This window comes from Procambarus clarkii, chromosome 8 (genome assembly GCF_040958095.1).
Source record: "Procambarus clarkii isolate CNS0578487 chromosome 8, FALCON_Pclarkii_2.0, whole genome shotgun sequence".
Taxonomy (NCBI): Eukaryota; Metazoa; Arthropoda; class Malacostraca; order Decapoda; family Cambaridae; genus Procambarus; species Procambarus clarkii.
The window spans coordinates 41,998,178-42,013,164 of record NC_091157.1 but is presented as its reverse complement, the minus strand read 5'-3'; the positions used below and the strand labels follow the sequence as shown (position 1 = coordinate 42,013,164).

General features: G+C 38.7%; 2 protein-coding genes across 4 annotated transcripts in view; both read left to right on the top strand.

Annotated features, from left to right (window-relative positions):
* LOC123759716 (TBC1 domain family member 20) overlaps positions 1-3,280 on the top strand; it is a 48,813-nt gene extending 45,533 nt beyond the window's left edge. For both annotated transcript variants that reach the window (XM_045744970.2, XM_045744971.2), the window contains exon 8: positions 1,200-3,280. In XM_045744970.2, the coding sequence (XP_045600926.1) occupies positions 1,200-1,437 (238 nt within the window). In that variant the 3' untranslated portion in view covers positions 1,438-3,280. The remainder of the gene's footprint in view (positions 1-1,199) is intronic.
* A 5,958-nt stretch (positions 3,281-9,238) lies between these two features.
* Positions 9,239-14,987, top strand: part of LOC123759717 (peroxisomal N(1)-acetyl-spermine/spermidine oxidase) — a 60,747-nt gene continuing 54,998 nt past the window's right edge. The window contains exon 1 of one of the 2 annotated variants that reach the window (XM_045744972.2): positions 9,239-9,466. In XM_045744972.2, coding sequence (XP_045600928.1) covers positions 9,265-9,466 — 202 coding nt within the window. In that variant the 5' untranslated portion in view covers positions 9,239-9,264. Of the gene's footprint in view, positions 9,467-10,690; positions 10,946-14,987 lie in introns of those variants that run through there. The other variant, XM_069317658.1, reaches the window with a different exon arrangement.

Below are 14,987 nucleotides of genomic sequence, written 5' to 3'. Positions count from 1 at the left end.
ATGAGCTAGTTGATGCTATTAAAAGTAGCAGCTCTACTGCTCTGGGAAAGGATAGAGTAACGTATGACATTCTTAATTGTTTAGCAGGTATTAAACATTTAAACATAGTCATTTTATTGATGTGTTTAACATGAGTTATAGTGAGGGAAAATTACCAAGAAAATGGAAGGAGGCTGTCATCATTCCTATACCCAAGTCAAATGGAGGTTACAGGCCTTTATCCTTAACATCCTGCTTTTGTAAAATGATGGAAAGGATCTTGTTAAATAGATTATTATAGCTTGTAGGGGGATAACATGTCCAATAATCTCTGGTTTTATCAAGGGCAAAAGTACTGCAAACTGTCGCATAAAGTGTTGATCTAATGTGGTTGACAATTGTAGAACAGTTGTTGATCTGCAAGGTGAATTTGATAAAACCAATTGGGAGGTAATTTTATTAATTAACACTTTCGCACTCTCTTGGTGCTTGAGCGCATTACCAATTTTTCTCTCGAGTCCGAGCATTGGACTCGCTCACGAGTCCCACAATAAAATATTTTTATAAAATTCATTTTTTATCCAATCAACTTGGGGGATAGTTTCAAAATGAGTACCTTTAAATTGCACACAATTTGATACCAAAATGAAAGATGTAACACGAAACTTTGATGTCAGAACACTTGAAAGATTATAAATACGTTTTTGGTCAAAATGTTAATATTTTAAAATTCTATTTATTGTGCTATTATTATGAGACTAGTTTTAAAATGTGCGTCTTTACATTGTGAACAATTTGATACCGAAATGAAAGATGTAACACGAAAATTTGTCAGAACACTGGAAAGATATAAATAATTTTGTGATGATGAGCGTCCAAAATTAAAATATTTGTTCAAATTCTATTTAGTGTGCTATTAGTATGGGACTAGTTTTAAAATACGCACATTTATTTTGCGAACAATTTGATACCAAAATGAAAGACGTAACACAAAAATTGATGTTATCAAACTGAACGAGTATACACATTAGGCTGCGGTGTGCAAATTGGTGCTCGTTCACGGGTAACTTTGGGCTTTGCTGCGGGGAGTCACATGAGGCTTTTGGACATTATATGCATATACACCTGCAGGGAATTTAATTGCGAACATAATGATACCAAAACGAACGACATAGCACGAGAATTAACATTTGTTAAATGTAAAGTTTTTATTTCCACAGGGCAGAAGAGGAGCTTGTTGAAAGTCAGCGATTACTTGAGAGGCGGAAGAAGTTTGATGCGAAAAAGTTGTCATGTTGGAAGTTTATGGCCACTTTTGCTGATTATATTCCATTGGTTCATGGTCAGAGAGAAAATTTGTTAAAGATTGTAGTATTTACTGCTACAGTGTTTGTTGCAAGAACCCTTTATAACTATTATTCCTCTTCTGATGGATATTTCTCTTTTGTGGCCAAGTGATAACATCTCGTCTATCACATTCGTATTTAATGCAGTTCAGAATATATCCTACAGTATATTTTTGCGTTGCCCTTCATAAGGACAGATTAAGTATCTTATGCAATCTAAATATTTTACATTTATAAATGACACTTGGATTAACTCTCAACATGTGGTTATCATTAAAGGTACTGCCCGGTCATGCACAAAAAAAAATATCTTGTATAGGGTTATATTTGCATACAGAAAGTATGGATATGTGGATATTCATGATGACCAAACCGCACATCAAAAGATGGAGAAACGACAACATTTTGGTCCGTCCTGGACCATTATCAAGTAGTGTGTGAAACGTCGTCATTTCTCTATCTTCTGATGTGTTGTATCGTCGTCATATCTTCAGCCACGTTATTGTGACTCATCGTCTGCATGTGGATATTCAGTTTGCTGAATCTCATGTAGTGTCTGATGCTCAAGTTTGATAGTTTTTATGTTTGCCATTTCATTTAAGCTTACACAATGTTTGTGGAATAACCGTTTATCTACATAAATTCAAACACTGGCAGGAAATAAATTGTGTTTTGAATATAGTAACCACACGCTACTAATACATGATAACTATCATATAGTAAGCAGTTAAAAATGATGGCAGCATTTTGTCATGAGTCTTTGTTAATGCCATTATATCCATATAGCCATAACTTATCCACATTTACATCACTTATATAAAAGTAGGGCAGTAATAACTAAATTCAGCATAATAACCTCATTACTCCAGAGATCAACTCATGAAGATGATCACATTTTAAGGGTTAAAAATGAAGGAAATTAGTGGATGATAAATTCTATAACAAAGTGCAGAATGATCATCATATCTGGTACACAATAATAACTAAAATATAAAATGAAGTATAACAGCTGGGTTTTGAAAACTGATGCTACTGTATTAGGAAGATCATGCTGCTTTCTTTTTAGTAAAAAAAAAAAACTTAATTATTATTGTTATGGTTTCTCACATATATTTAATGCAACAATGGTTAATTAAATATAAATATCATATACTTTGTAATAAATTCAAAATTTATGAAAACCACAGTGCCAGTCCAAATTTTTTCCCAACTAATATTTGCTGCATAAGAGATAGTATATTATTATGCTGGAAAATTATACAGTACAGGAATCAGTATTTGAGTAGTGGAAAAATTGCATGTTTGAGTTCTGTTACTTGTTGTATTTATCTGAAAAGGGAAAGGGTCACTTTAGTCAAGCATGGGATATGGGAGTGTGGGAATTCACCTTGGAATTTTACATCTGTCTACCAATTGATTAGTGACAACTGAACACCAGTATTTGCAGTCATTTCAGAACAACTTGACATGCTGGTCATGTCCAGATTTGTTTTCTATAAATTAATTATATATATATATATAGTGAAAAGATAAAGAAATGTATTGATTTTTTTATGATCATTCAGGTGAACCATTTCAAATGTAATAATGTGTAATTGTTATCAAACTGACATTATTTATAGGATTCAATATACAGTATGTCTTGTGTTATTTGCAGCTTGCTAGTCATTGCTGCCACCACCTAGTCTTTCACTTCACTATTTGCTGGGGAATTATTGAAAGACATGTGTACATATATTTATATTATATTGGCTCTGTAGTCATTAATGAGATAAGTACTTTTTGATGTATATATCACTGGTATAGCATATACTGTACAGACTTTGCAAACAATGAATGTTTTTTAATTGGAATTTTACAATACTGTATCATATAAATATGTCGATCTGTTAAGTACTACATTCATGCTTAAGTATTTTATATAAATTTAATAAGGAATAAAGTGGTTGTTACAATACGTGTTTATTATAATAACTAGAAATAAATTATCCCATAATTTTTTAAACTCCAAGTTAAGCAGCATAAAAATACTAGTATTGAACGTAATGAAATACCAATTTCTGGGTGAACCCCAGTGGCTTCCTGAAGTTACATTGAGGTTCTAGTGTCAAACTACTAGGTACCATCAGTCGCAGATTTCTTTTAGGCCACAAGTCAGAACCTGGCCCCCTCTAATGAGGTGGAGAGAGCAGTGGCACTATGTTGTATTTTGTTTCATTATGTACCTCCAATCGTTTAGTACACTTTGTCATTTCCAGCTATAGAGTCGTTTTGAACATAGGCACAACTTTGGCAGTTAACCTGCATGGAAGGACTCCACTACACAAGGTTTCAAGATCACTAGACGTTTTCCCTGATTGGCAAGCGAACACATGTTTGGAAGGTCCAGGGGTGGAAGGGGAGGTTTGGCAGTCATTGCATACAAGTTCCCTCACACACGTGAGCATCATTGCAATGTCGCTCGTGGATTTTTTCTCGTGTTGGAGCTGCTCTTGCAGCCGCTCCGTCTCCTGCAGTGACTGCTGCTGGTATTCCTGCAACCGGTCATGAAGGACAGCCGCTGCTTGAACAGTGGAGCGACCCAAAGCCAACGTGATAGGGAGGCTGAGGTTGCGATATGTCTCATTTTGTTCCAGTTCCTTATCCCCAACTTCAGTTGACTGTGGTGTCCAGCTATGGGTGGTCCCCCCACAGTAGGTGACATTATCCCAGAACCAGGAAGTGGCCACTCTACATCAGAGGCAGGCCCACATATAATCTACCCAACAATGTAACATAACCGTACGTTACAAGATTAAGGATCTGCCCGAAACGCTGTGTGTGCTTGTGGCACACACAGCGTTTGGTTTTTTACAAGAATGTAAGACTAATAATAATATTTTATTTAGGGAAAAGTATATACATAGATGCAGAGTTACAAACATACTGTCGGATTTACAGATAGATGCTAGTACATACAATAATTAAAGCCACTAATACGCATAACGTTTCGAGCAAGGTGTGGAGGAAAAACACTTTGACTAAAACTTAATAGTACAGTAATTGGGAGTAAAGTATAAATTGTGTTGGAAAAAAAGGAATAAAAAAAAAGAAAAAATGGGGGAACATGGCAAAAATCAGCAATTGTACAAGTTGGTCAACAAACAGCATTGTTTAGAATAGCAAGACAAGGGTTGACATTTATGGGGTAAGGTATGTTACATGGAGTTAATTAGGTAGTACTTAGTTCTACTCTTAAACTGGTTGAGAGAAGTACAAAGTACAGCCTTTGACATGATTAGGGGAGGTCATTCCACATTCTGGGTCCCTTGAGTTGTAGAGCATTTCTAGTTTGGTTAAGTTGCACTCTTGGAATATTAAATAGGTGTTTGTTTCCGGTGTGGTGCTCATGGGTTCTGTTACAACCTTCTAGAAAACTTTTAAGGTCAGGATTGACATTGCAGTTCTGAGTTTTAAATATATAGAGTACACATGAGAGGATGTGCAGTGACTTAATATCTAACATATTCAGAGATTTGAGTAAGGATACAGAGTGCTGTCTACGACCAGAATTAGGTATTATTCTAATAGCAGCTTTGTGTTGAGTAATTAGAGGACGTAAATGATTTTTGTGCAGTAGAACCCAAGCACAAATACCATAATTGAGGTAAGGATAGATGAGAGAGTAATAGAGCGTCACCAGGGCAGGGCAACGTACATAATATCTGATCTTAGAAAGAATGCCAACAGTTTTAGAAACTTTTTTTGATATATTTAGAATGTGTCCCTGGAAATTCAGCTTGTTATCGATGAGAACACCAAGGAATTTGCCATCTACTCTATTACTAATTTGGATGTTTATTCTTAGATTAATTTGATCTGAGGATTAATTAATCTTAATAAAATATAGAAAGTTTTGTCAATGTTAAGGGTGAGTTTGTTGGCAGTTAGCCAAAGATGGACTTTATTTAGTTCAGTGTTCACTGTGACATTAAGAGCAAGAGGGTCAGGATTGAAGAAAATGAAGGTTGTGTCATCAGCAAATAGAATTGGTTTGAGGTGTTGAGAGACATGTGGAAGGTCATTAATATATATGAGAAAGAGGAGAGGGCCAAGTATGCTGCCCTGAGGAACACCAATGTTGATAGGTAGGTTGGGAGAAATGGAATTATTCACAGAAACATACTGGAGCCCGTCAGTAAGGTAAGACTAAAGATATTGGAGGGAGTGACCTCTGATTCTATAATGATGTAGGTTTTGGTGGTTGACAGTGTCAAAAGCTTTACGTAGGTCAACAAATAACCCGATAGGGAACTCATTTTTATCAAGAGCTGAATGTATCAAGTTAATCATACTAATAAGTGCATCGTTAGTGGGTTTTTTTTTGGGTCTGAAGCCATATTGACAAGAGCTTAGTATATTGTGTTTGTTTAGATAAGAGTAAAGCTGCTTGTAGATTAGTTTTTCAAATATTTTTGACATTTGGCAGAAATGATATAGGTCTGAAGTTATTAACATCAGTGAGATCACCACATTTATGGACTGGGGTACTCTCGTTTTTTATTTGTTTTTATTTTTAAAATATCTGGAAAGGTGCGGCGTTCAAGTGACTTGTTATTGAGCAATGCAATGGCAGGAGCTAAAAATCTGGAGGCTTTTTGTGAATTGTATGTACTAGCTCTATCTATAAATCCAACATTATGTTTGTAACTAATCCTCTATGTTTTTTTTTTGTTTTTTTTTTAGATATATATACAAGAGTTGTTACATTCTTGTACAGCCACTAGTACGCGTCGCGTTTTGGGCAGGTCCTTAATCCTATGGTCCCTGGAATACGATCCCCTGCCGCGAAGAATAGTTTTTTCATCCAAGTACACATTTTACTGTTGCGTTAAACAGAGGCTACAGTTAAGGAATTGCGCCCAGTAAATCCTCCCCGGCCAGGATACGAACCAATGACATAGCGCTCGCGGAACGCCAGGCGAGTGTCTTACCACTACACCACGGAGACTGCATGTATGTTCTTTTACCTGAATAAACATTTGATTTGATATTCAGATTCAGATTCAGATTCAGATGTTTATTCAGGTAAGGTATATACATACAAGTGATGTTACATTAATGGATTGATATATAGATAGAGCTAGTACATACAATGCCTAAAGCCACTATTACGCAATGCGTTTCGGGCAAGAAAAACATTAATATCTAGAACTTAATACTAATTGAGCATAAAGAATAAAAGATGTTGAGAACAAATACAAATAAAGATAAAAGAAAAGGGGGAACATGACTGAAAAAGCAGCACAAATACAATAGGTTGACAAACAGTGTTTATTAAAAAAAAAGAAAAAAAAAAGAAAATAACAGACATGGGTTGACAATAGAGGAGTGAGGTAGATTACAGGGAATTTATTAGGTAGTGTTTAGTTTTTATCTTAAACTGGTTGAGAGAGGTACAGTCTTTAACATGGTTGGGAAGGTCATTCCACATTCTGGGCCCCTTGATTTGCAGAGCATTTCTAGTTTGATTAAGACGTACTCTAGGAATATCAAAACTGTATTTATTTCTGGTGTGGTGCTCATGGGTTCTGTTACAACCTTCTATGAAGCTTTTAAGATCAGGATTGGCATTATAGTTTAGCGTTTTATATATGTATAATACACATTGGAGAATGTGCAGTGACTTAATATCTAACATATTAAGAGATTTGAGTAGGGGTACCGAGTGATGTCTGGGGCCAGAGTTGGATATTGTTCTAATAGCGGCTTTGTGTTGGGTAATTAGAGGACGTAAGTGATTTTGGGTAGTAGAACCCCAAGCACAAATACCATAGTTGAGATAAGGATAGATAAGGGAGTAATAGAGAGTCACCAGAGCAGGGCGTGGTACATAATATCTGATCTTAGAAAGAATGCCCACAGTTTTTGAAACTTTTTTTGATATATTTAGAATGTGTCCCTGGAAATTCAGCTTGTGGTCAATGAGAATGCCAAGGAATTTGCCATCTAATTTGTTACAAATTTGGGTATTGTTTATTTTGAGATTTATAAGACTAGAGGATTTATTGCCAAACAGAATATAGAAGGTTTTGTCAATGTTAAGGGTGAGTTTGTTGGCAGTTAGCCAAAGATGGACTTTATTTAGCTCAGTATTTACTGTGGCATTTAGAGCAAGAGGGTCAGGACTGGAGTAAATGAAGGTTGTGTCGTCAGCAAATAGAATTGGTTTGAGGTGTTGGGAGGCATTTGGAAGGTCATTAATGTAGATGAGAAAGAGGAGAGGGCCAAGTATGCTGCCCTGAGGAACACCAATGTTGATGGGTAGGGTGGGAGAAATTGTATTATTCACAGAAACATATTGGAGCCTATCAGTAAGGTAGGACTCGAGGTATTGTAGGGAGTGTCCTCTGACTCCATAATGATGTAATTTAAGAAGGTTTTGGTGGTTGACAGTATCAAAAGCTTTACGCAGGTCCACAAATAACCCAACAGGGAGCTCCTTTTTATCAAGAGCTGTATGAATCGAGTTAAGCATACTAATAAGTGCATCGTTAGTGCTTTTTTTGGGTCTGAAGCCATATTGGCAAGGGCTAAGTATATTGAGTTTGGCTAGATATGAGTAAAGCTGCTTGTATATAAGTTTTTCAAAAATTTTTGACAAGTTTGGCAGGATTGATATAGGTCTGTAGTTGTTAACATCTGTGGGGTCACCACATTTGTGGACAGGCGTTACTCTCGCTTTTTTTAGAATATCTGGAAAGGTTTGGAGTTCAAGTGACTTGTTGAAGAGCAAAGCAATAGCAGGGGCTAAAGATCTGGAGGCTTTTTTGTAAATTAAAGTTGGTATCTCCTCAAGGGCACCAGACTTGGTTTTAAGGGAAAGGATTATCTCATTGACGTCAGTGGAGTTAATAGGCTTTAGGTACAGAGACTGTGGATAGTTACCTGTAAGATAGTCCTTAATGTCAGTACTGGAAGATGGAATATCATTTGCAAGGGATGAACCAATGGAAGAGAAGAACCTATTGAACTCAATAGCAGAATCAGAGGCTGAAAGCTGACCATCGTTATTAGACAGGAGAGTCGGTTTGTTATTTAAATTTATATTTGTTATATATATTTTATAATATGTTATATATATTTATAATTTGTTATATGATTTGATTTGATTTGAGTTAAATTAGAGATTTATTAAAAAACTTCAATGCTCTATACTCTCATAAACCCAATGTACCTTCTTGTATATAAATAAATAATTAAATAAATAAATAGATAAATAAATAAATAGATAAATAAATAAATAAATTAATAAATAAATGAAGTTTAAACTGATTTGATGATTTACTACCAAATGAAATGTAGAAGTTTTTTTTTATGTTTAGTGTAAGTTTGTTAGTTGACATCCACGAGTGGACTTTTATTAATTCACTTTTGACAATATTATTTATTGTCTGTTATTTAGTGTGTAAGATTGATTGTTTAAATTATTGGCAATGCTGAAGGTAGCGCGGGCGTCGTTGGCGCTAAAGATAGCGAGAACAACGACATTGCTAAAGGTAGCTGGGGCGTCGGCGACGCTGAAGGTAGCGAGAACAACGACAATGCTGAAGGTAGCAAGAGTGTCCACGAAGCCGAATGTAGCAAGGACAGCAATGACGTTGAAGATAGCCAATTAAGCCGTCGACGCTGATGAAAGTAGCGAGGATAGGACGTCGCTGAAGGTAGCAGCACAGCGACGACGCTGCAAGTAATCAAGGCGTTGATGAAAGTAGTCAAGACGTTAACGACGCTGAAGGAAGCCAGGGCCTAGACGACGCTGAAGGTATGAAAAAAAGAAACATATCGAGCACTGATCAACATTATCATTATCAATATGTTAGCACTTGTAGCGGAGCGCTGAAGGTAGCAACGGGCGGCGAGGATGGTGGCAACACTGACTCATCGGAGAAATGTAAACATGTCGGACGTGAAGGCAGACGACACAGGCGGAGGTGACTGCAATAACCCCAGTGATGCACACACTTGCAAGATCGTTATTATTGGTGCTGGCATGGCAGGATTATCTGCAGCTAACCACTTGTTGAAAAATAATATAAATGATTTCGTTATACTCGAAGCTAGGAACAGAGTTGGGGGAAGAATCATCGCAATTACTATAGGTAAAAAGAGAAGCTTCAACTAAATAAATTTAAATTGTGATGAAAATACCTTTATTGATTTGGTGACAAGACACATGTACATCGGCATATATTAAAAGATATAACTTAAAATAATTTATTAACGTTATTTTTAATGTCACCCCCAATTAAAATGTAATTTTTAATTTTGTAATGTCAAATTTCATGTCAAACATTAATTTTGACATTAATGTTTAATGTCAAAATGTAATATTTTTAATGTCATTTTTAACGCACGGCCCGTCTAATTATCCAAAGCTACTCAAAGCTACCTAAAGCTACCCAAATCTAGTTCTAAGCTTCCTAGCATTATGTAAGTAATAAATAACTATGTTATATTTAATCACCATAATACTGGTGCTGAATGTAGAACATGAAAAAACATTTTTACTTGAAAATAATATACTTTTATAACGAAACTGGGTCCATCTAATTACCCAAAGCCACAACATTGTCGCTTGGATGGTCAATTTCCTATGGGGGTTAGCTACCACCTAGTTTCGACTAATTTCGTTATAAAATTATATTTCAAAGTAAAAATAATTTTTTTCCTGGTCTACATCCAGCACCATCATTATAGTGAGTAAATATATCATATTTCTTCATTATTTACATGATACTAGGAAGCTTTGGGTAACTTTTCTTAATCTGACGAACCCAGTCTTGCATTACACACTGCACAAAATTATTTGGAGACAGTTGGGGTATCAGAGAGTTGCAACAACATACTAAAGTTCTTGTGGCGTTTTTGGATGTCTTGTGTAGGCAAAGGATATGCGAGGCTTAGCTCAGGATATGATGTTTTTTTTTGTGGTGCATGATAATAGTCCACAACTTAAACCTACTGCCAGTAAATATACATAATATGTGCAGAACAAAGGTAGAAGCCTTTAAAAGAGAACTTGACAGGTTTCTGCTAGAGTTATCAGATTAGTTTTTGTTTTCTACAAAGACAAACAGGCTCTTGGATTGCAAATCACCATATATGCCTAGCCTTAGGCTGGGCTGCAGACATAGAGAATTTTTCAGACTGTCAGGTTAAGATATCTATAAATAATAAAGTAGGTTAGTTACTAGGCTTGTTCGGTTAGGTAATGCTACGAAGTTTAACTATCATAAACTATGTTAAGCATATCATCACCCAGCAAAAATCAGCTATCAGAACCTTAACAAATAAAATCTTCAGACAACACAGCTCCTCTGTTCAAATACCTGAACATGCTAAACATACATTAACTCAACACATTCTCTTGTACTATTTACACTTACAAAGCCTTATTCCTAAATTCTAACTTTATATTTAAACTCTCCTTAGATGGATGCAATAGGACCCATGAACGTCACAGCAGAAATCAGAAATAAATTTCTCTTTGATATTCCAAGATTGAGCTACTGTATATCTATGCAAACGTGTCATGCAGATAAGAAAGGCCCTATGTATGGAACTCCCTTCTTAATGAAGTAAAAATTTTCAACATTTATTTTATTACAAAGTAGGAAATTACAGTAAATTCCTAATTTCATCACCATAGTATCCCACTTTGTGCTACTAACTCAGCATTTTATTATCTAGAAATACAACTATGTCAGTTTAATTCTTTTTATAGCAAATTTATATTGATATAGTAATTATATGAATTCAAATTCTGTCTTTGTATACCTATCATCACATTTATTTTCTTATTTAAGATTTGCCATTTCACCATATAATTTTAAATTTGTTGCACATTCTGCGTTAGCATTAAGACCTATCTAAAATGCTATGCATTTTACTGGCTTTGGCAGACTGGCATTTTTTGGAAAAAAAAAAGAAAGTTTGTGAACAAACATAAGAGGAAACTGCAGAAGGCCCATTGACCAATACATCTGAGTTCCATGAAGCAACTATTCTAATGAGATAATATTGAGATATTAATGAGATGATATTAATATAACTGTGTATTAATGATCTTACTCAAATATTTTTTAATTGATCAATCAAAAATGAATACAAATTATACAAACCATTAATAATGTTCACGTTGTATGGCTTTGTGATTTGTATTAAAGCATATTCAGTATTTTGAAAATTTATATGTAAAAAGTTTGAAAGCAATGGAGACACTGGATTCCACATTGCCATTCCAAAAGTCTGTAAATAATACTCATTATTACAAGTAAATTTACATTCTTTTATACATAGCTTAATGAGATTGACAGTAATATCAGCAGGCAGAGGTAATACATGGTTCATTAATTTAAGAGCAAGGTAATCAAGAATATCATCAAGAAGAACTTTAGTAAATAAAGAACAAAACTGCAAAACTGATTAACATGACATCAGGATTGATTGAAACTTTAATTTGTTAACAAATTCAATAGAATTGATCAATTATAAGGAGGAAATAGTTCCTAACAATGGGGGACATGATTTTGGTGAGCCATTTAGAAGGCTTGTAAGAAATGACTCCCACAAAAGCAATGATATGTCTCATGGGATAGTTAGGCTTTGATTAATTTACAGTGTCCTCTCCTAACCTACCAGAGGACCCAAAACAGAAAACAGGACACTACGTCATTTTTGCAAGCCGCTTCTATTTTCTAGTACAAAAATTTTTGGCCTTGTGTAACGCATACGAGCAAAAAGCAATGTTCTTTATAGAAGGCACAGGTTGTTTTGTAAGCCCCTGAACTGGTCTGATATCTTATGCTGGACCAAGCCCCGGGCCGCCTGGTGGCAGCATTCGGTATTAACGGGTTCTAGCTAGTTTTCTGGGGGGAGCCCCGTCGGCTCCCCAGGGCTATCCAGGCTGAATGGATATGTATAGCTTTCTGGCAACAGTCAATTTGCATGGAGTTGTTGCCAACCGGGGACCACAAGATAGAACTTGGCCCCTCTCAGAGAGGCACGAGGAGCAATGGGCTATAGAAACCCCCATAGTGGTTTGGAGCATTCTATGTCTGCCATCGACCGGGTCTGGTACCCAGAAAGGTAGGCGCCACAAAACAAATCCCTATTCTGGTGAAACTATTGCTACTGAAAGCCGAACAAGTGGACAGAATTCCCCAAACGAAAATTTGCAAATGAGCATGATGTCATCACATTGCTGCACCGCTGTCTGCGCAACCTCCCTCTTCCCAGGATGGGGAAGGGAGAGCCCCAGACCCACGTGCCAGTGATCCAACCATCAGTATTTGGCTGATGCGATACTGGAGTAGTCTTGTGCCTCTGGCTCCTGCTTTTTGTCTCAGTTCTGTGCGTGAGCCAGGAGTAATATTCCACAATACTCAGGCTGCATGCGCCTAGGTTTTCCTTCCCTAAGTCACCTTGGGATCTACCTCCACTGTGTCTTTTACTGCTCGGTACTTGGCTGCCCTTGGGGTCAGCTTGGGTTTTGTTGCCCTTGTTTGTCTCTGGGTAGGAGGTAATTTTCGTCACTGGATACGGGCGCGGGGTACTGCACAGCTAGTTATCACCTATTATAGTGGCCGGCTCTGTTCCACCTGGGTACGTTGTCTATTTGCAGGGTTTTTCTTTTGTTTTTGTTCCTGCCTGGTGGGGGAGGGGTCTGCTTTCATTCATTTCCCCTAGCTGCTGTTGGGGTATATGTATATATATACACTTGTGTGTTTTGGTGGTATCCCCCGCTAGACCTGTGAGTGGACACGTCCCGGGGTTCAGCTTTTAGAAGTTTGTTTGGTAGACTTGGGCACCGGTTCGCAGTACATTGCCTCAGCTTCCCTTAGCATGTTACCAAGGCTAAGGGCCCTGGAAAACCCCATGAGGGCTCTATGGTCTGCTGGATGTGACCCTTGAGTCCCCTCTCACTTTGTGCGAGTTTGAAGGTTGCTCTGTCCCTTTGTCTCAGGGTGACACTGACTGGTTGTGCCTCCGCCATTCTGCCTTGTGTGTCGGTGATTCTTTTGACTTGGAGTCGTGCGAAGTTTGTTACTTGTACATGCTCCAGTTCACCCAAGCTACTGATCGTGATATGAGGGTGCAAGCAGATGCTGCGTTGCATGCCTGGTTCAGGTTGCTGCAACACTCTAGGTTGGTTGCATCCCCGGATGCCCCGAGACTGCCCCGTTTGGTTTTAGGGACCCAAACCTGGGGGTAGGAGTCGCTTCAACTTTGGTTCTGTCAGCCCCTCCCAGTCCTTCCCCTTCTGCTGTGCATTCAGTTCCTTCCCCTTTGCTTCTGGTTCTGAAACGTCTGAGGGTTTCGGAGTCGAAGTAGGGTCTAGTTGGTGTTGAGACTCGGGCGGTCTCGAGGGAGTCCCTTTCCGGGGTTGCGGCGGAGGCATTTGAGCCTGGTCCTCCAACCGGAGCTTCTGGGTCTGACCTGTAGACCCCTTTCATTCCTGCTTTTTCGGCGGCTCCCACCTTTAGACGCTGGGAGGTTTGTAGGCCGGCTCGGTCCCGGGTCCTTGGGGTTAGGTTCCCCGGGCAGTGGAGGGGGTTGACTTGGGGGCCTTGGGTCCCGTTGGACCCTGCCTGGGTTTATACCCTTGGAGCGGGACTTGGTGTTACAAGGAGAGGGGTTCTTTTTTGCTCCCTTCTTGTACGAAATGGATTTGACGTCTATTCCTCCCCGGGTTCAGTTCCATGATTCCGTGAATTCCTCGATTCCGTCCCTCTGGAGGTTTTCGGCTTTCCACGTCCTGTCACATGTGGTGTGGGAAGCCCTTGCGGCGTACCTTCTGCGCAACCTGGATTATGCTTTCATGATGGATCCACATTCCTTCGTGTATGGATCTTCGTGTCCGTACTGGGTTCATTATGAAGTTTCGAAGTTGTCCTGGTTGGCAGACTGCCCACTCTTCTCGGAGGCTTGGCACACGTTCTGTCAGTCCCGCGCGCTTGAGTGGAGGGAGGCTCAGACGGTGTTGCAGGTTTTCCTGGGGGATGAATTCGAGCATCTCAATGCATGTTTGTGCCCCCCTGCCTTTCCACGGAATGTTGGTGTGATGCAGCTTCATGTGCAAGTTCCTTCCTTTTTTGGCTGCCTTGGTTGCAGAGGATTTGCGTACATGTGGCCTGCTGGCTACGGCCCTGCGCTTTTTCTCACTCCTCGAGCTGTCCTTGGATTGGCTTGGGTTGAATGTGGAGGAGCTTGGGGCCACCTCTGGGTCTAGTGTCTGCCCTCGGCGATTCGTGCATAGCCTGCATTGTTAAAGCTGTTTGGCTGTTCGTGCCGCTCCTGTGGAATGCGGTTTTGCGTTTTTTTTCTTCTTGACTTGCATGCCAACAGGTGATGCTTGCTTGCTTCCTTGGAATCTGCTTTGGCCCTGGCTCTTAGGTTGTCTTTGCCTTTTTGTCTGCTGCTGTTTGCAGAGTCTGAGGTGGTGCAGTATCTGCAGGCAGCTTCTAGTTGCGGCTCGTGGGGGGGGGGGGCCTTCCCAGAAGGGTTGTGCCAGGGCTCAGGGTTCTTCCTGTTGTGGTAGGCCATTGATGCCAGATTCAGGGCAGGCGCAGCCTTCGTTTCCATCTTTTTCAGGTTGGCGTGGAGATCACCCTATGTGCT